Source organism: Orycteropus afer, unplaced genomic scaffold, assembly GCF_000298275.1.
Source record: "Orycteropus afer afer isolate SDZICR_OR568_19922 unplaced genomic scaffold, OryAfe1.0 scaffold01057, whole genome shotgun sequence".
NCBI classification, from domain to species: Eukaryota; Metazoa; Chordata; class Mammalia; order Tubulidentata; family Orycteropodidae; genus Orycteropus; species Orycteropus afer.
The window spans coordinates 221,655-224,711 of NW_006922644.1; the positions used below are offsets into that span (position 1 = coordinate 221,655).

General features: G+C 47.0%; 1 protein-coding gene across 1 annotated transcript in view; it reads left to right on the forward strand.

The window, feature by feature from the left end:
• The first annotated feature begins 399 nt into the window (after positions 1-399).
• The window catches only part of URAD (ureidoimidazoline (2-oxo-4-hydroxy-4-carboxy-5-) decarboxylase), a 7,804-nt gene continuing 5,146 nt past the window's right edge, over positions 400-3,057 (forward strand). Inside the window, exon 1 of the mRNA XM_007958636.1 lies at positions 400-574. Coding sequence (XP_007956827.1) covers positions 400-574 — 175 coding nt within the window. The remainder of the gene's footprint in view (positions 575-3,057) is intronic.

A 3,057-nucleotide genomic window follows, 5' to 3' on the forward strand; every position in this document is an offset into this window, starting at 1 on the left:
GCAGCCACCCACAGATGGGAAATGAAGTTCTCAGTGGGTTGACCTGTGCCACGTGCCTTTTGAAATATCAGGGAAAACTTCCTCAGGGAAACAATGACCTGAAGCTGGCATCAAAAACATGGGCTGGCTGCAAAGTGGAGGGTGATCCCACTGCCCCTAAAGTGCCTTTTCTTATAGAACCAGCTGGAAACAGTGACCCGGCCAGGCCTCTGCTCCCTGGATCAGAATCTTAAGTCCATGTTTGTTTGTTTATTACACAAGCCTCCTGAATCAGCTTCCCGCAGTGGGGCTGAAACCACGTGAAGCTGGTGTTGCGTCCAAACCCAGCCTGTGTGCTCTGCAAATAAAACCCAGCGAGCATGGGGCCACTCACCCTCCGCCTCCCGTTGGATACCAGCAATGGATGTGGAGAAGGTCAACGCCATGGACTTCGGAGACTTTGTGGCAGTGTTTGGCAACGTGATCGAGAGGTGTCCCCTCATTGCCGCAGCCGTGTGGTCTCAACGCCCCTTCTCGGATGTCGATGACTTGGACAAGCGTTTTTGTGCCTTTATTGACGCCCTTCCACAGTCAGGTGAGGCTCTCTAAAGTTTTCTAAAGATGTTTAAACAGCGTTGCCTTCCACGCTGATACATTAAAGCCTGAGAAAGCCGGAACCTATGTAAAAACAGCAGAAACCGGTCAGAGAAGGAAAACTCAAATAGTTTCCAATCTGAGGTGGGAAACTTGCAAGAACCAGAAAAACATGGCCTGCCCTGAAGTTCGGGCTCTCCCACGTTTCATTGTATTTCTTTAGCTGTTTACCTGGCCAGGCTCAGTAAGTTAGTTTCACAAAGCTCAGGAAAAACAGGGGTAGTCTTACAAGGCGTTAAACTCAAAGTGGAATGGAACTAAGGACCATAGCTGGAAGAGGCAGCTGTTAAAGTCACCAGGTCACACGGAAGGGGAGCTATGTGGCCTCCCCCTCAGGCCAGGGACTACTCAGAGGCCAAGAGTTCGCTGTGGCCACCACTCTGTGGGAACGCCCTATATGCAGGAGAGGGGACAGCGCCATGTCACACTATCTCCGGAGCGCACAGGAATAGAGCAGAGGACTGCCATTTTCACTAAAAAACGGTCAGTCTGGACCGGGCTGTGGGTGAAGGCCTTTCAGCTCAGCAACTCCCTGGAGGAGTGAGGGCAGAGAGGGCAATTGGAAGGACTCCTTCTGCAGAAAGTGGCTGAAATGACCAATTTCGTCTGGAGAGGTAGGTGGAGAAAATGAGGGACCTCTGCGTGTGGGGAGTTGTTGTAGTGGTTAAAGCATTTGGCTGCTAACCCAAAGGTCAGCAGTTCAAAGCCTCCAGCCACTGATGGGGGGTGGAGATGAGGTAATTGACTTTCATAAAGATTGACAGCCTAGGACACCCTGTGGTGCAGTTCCATTCTGTCCTCTAGGGGCGCTGTGAGTCAGAATGGACTCCATGGCAGTGGGTGTGGTTTGGGCTTTGCTTCTGTAAAGATTGAGAGCCTTGGAAACCCTCTGGGGCAGTTCCACTCTGTCCTCTAGGGGCGCTGTGAGTCAGAACTGACTCTACGGTAGTGGGTGTGGTTTACTCACTCAAACTCACTGCCTGCGACTTGGACCAGACTCAGCGACCCCTCCTTGGGTTTCCGAGGTGGTATCACTGTGGAAGTAGATTGCCCAGCCTTCCTTCTGAGGAGTGGCTGGTGGGTTTGAACCTCCAGTCTTCTGGTTAGCAGTCACATACCATAAGCACTATGCCACCAGAGCTTCTGGGTTTGGTTTAGTGGGTTAGAAACAAAGTATAAAAAGTTTCTAATGGTTTCATTTATTCATTCATTCACTAATTCATTCAATTAACATTAATGCTTGTGGCCCCAGACTCCACTTTTGATTGTTTAAATAATCAAATAAAATAGGTTTTTTTTTTTCTTCTTTTTTTTTTTTTTTTCCACTTTTGATTGTTTAAATAATCAAATAAAATAGGTTTTTTTTTTTCTTCTTTTTTTTTTTTTTTTGCATAGTCTACTTTTACCCCTTGGATAGTAAAGAACAAATTGGGTGTCAGTGAGTCTTTGCATCATAAAAATAGGAGGAATTTGGGGGGAATGTTCAAGAAATGGTGATCCACCGGCTCAGTGACTTGTCATGGATCATCTAAGAAAACCGTCCTTTAAAGAAAACTGAAAGTGAAAACCAATGTGGGCGATACATATCATCTGTTATGATGATCATTGGCCAGTAGGTGGCAGGCCAGGATTAATATTCAGATCCAGAGCGCGCTTGCAACAGATCCTCTCTAGCCAGCTTTTCCAAAGGGTAAAAGATCAGGAGAAGGAGCCCTCTTTGCGCGGTGGTTAAGCGCTCCTCTGCAAACCGTAAGGTCATTGGTTTGAACCCACCAGCCATTCTGCAGGAGAAAAATGTGGTAGTCCGTTTCTGTAAAGATTATAGACCTGGAAACCCTATGGGACGGTTCTACTCAGTGCTATAAGCTCACTGTGAGTTGGAATCCACACAATGGCAGTGGGTTGAGAACGATGGGGGAAGGGCTTCCCCAGCAAGAGGAATGGCAATGGTAAAGGGATAATGGTTGAAACACATCGCTTTTACCATGTGGGTGTTATGTGCCATCAAGTCAGACCTGACTCATAGCGACCCCTCCTTGGGTTTCTCAGGCGGTATCACTACGGGAGTAGATTGCCCCATCTTCCTTCCGAGGAGTGGCCGGTGGGTTTGAACCGCCAGACTTCTGGTAAGCAGTCAAATGCCTTAGGCACTATGCTACCAGAGCTCTTACCTTTTCAATAGGGTTTAGCATTTCAGAATTCCAGTAACAATGCCATAATTCATTATTTAGTATTTGTTGAATGAATGAATTAGCCATTAATAATTTCTTTATAATGCAGAATATAAAGTTTCTATAGCAGCCACTCCATGGAAAGATGACTGGGCAATCTACTTCCACAAAGACTTACCTCCTCGGAAATCCAAAGGGGGTCACTGAGTCAGAATCAACTTGATGGCAGTGAGTTTGGTTTTTGGTTTTGATA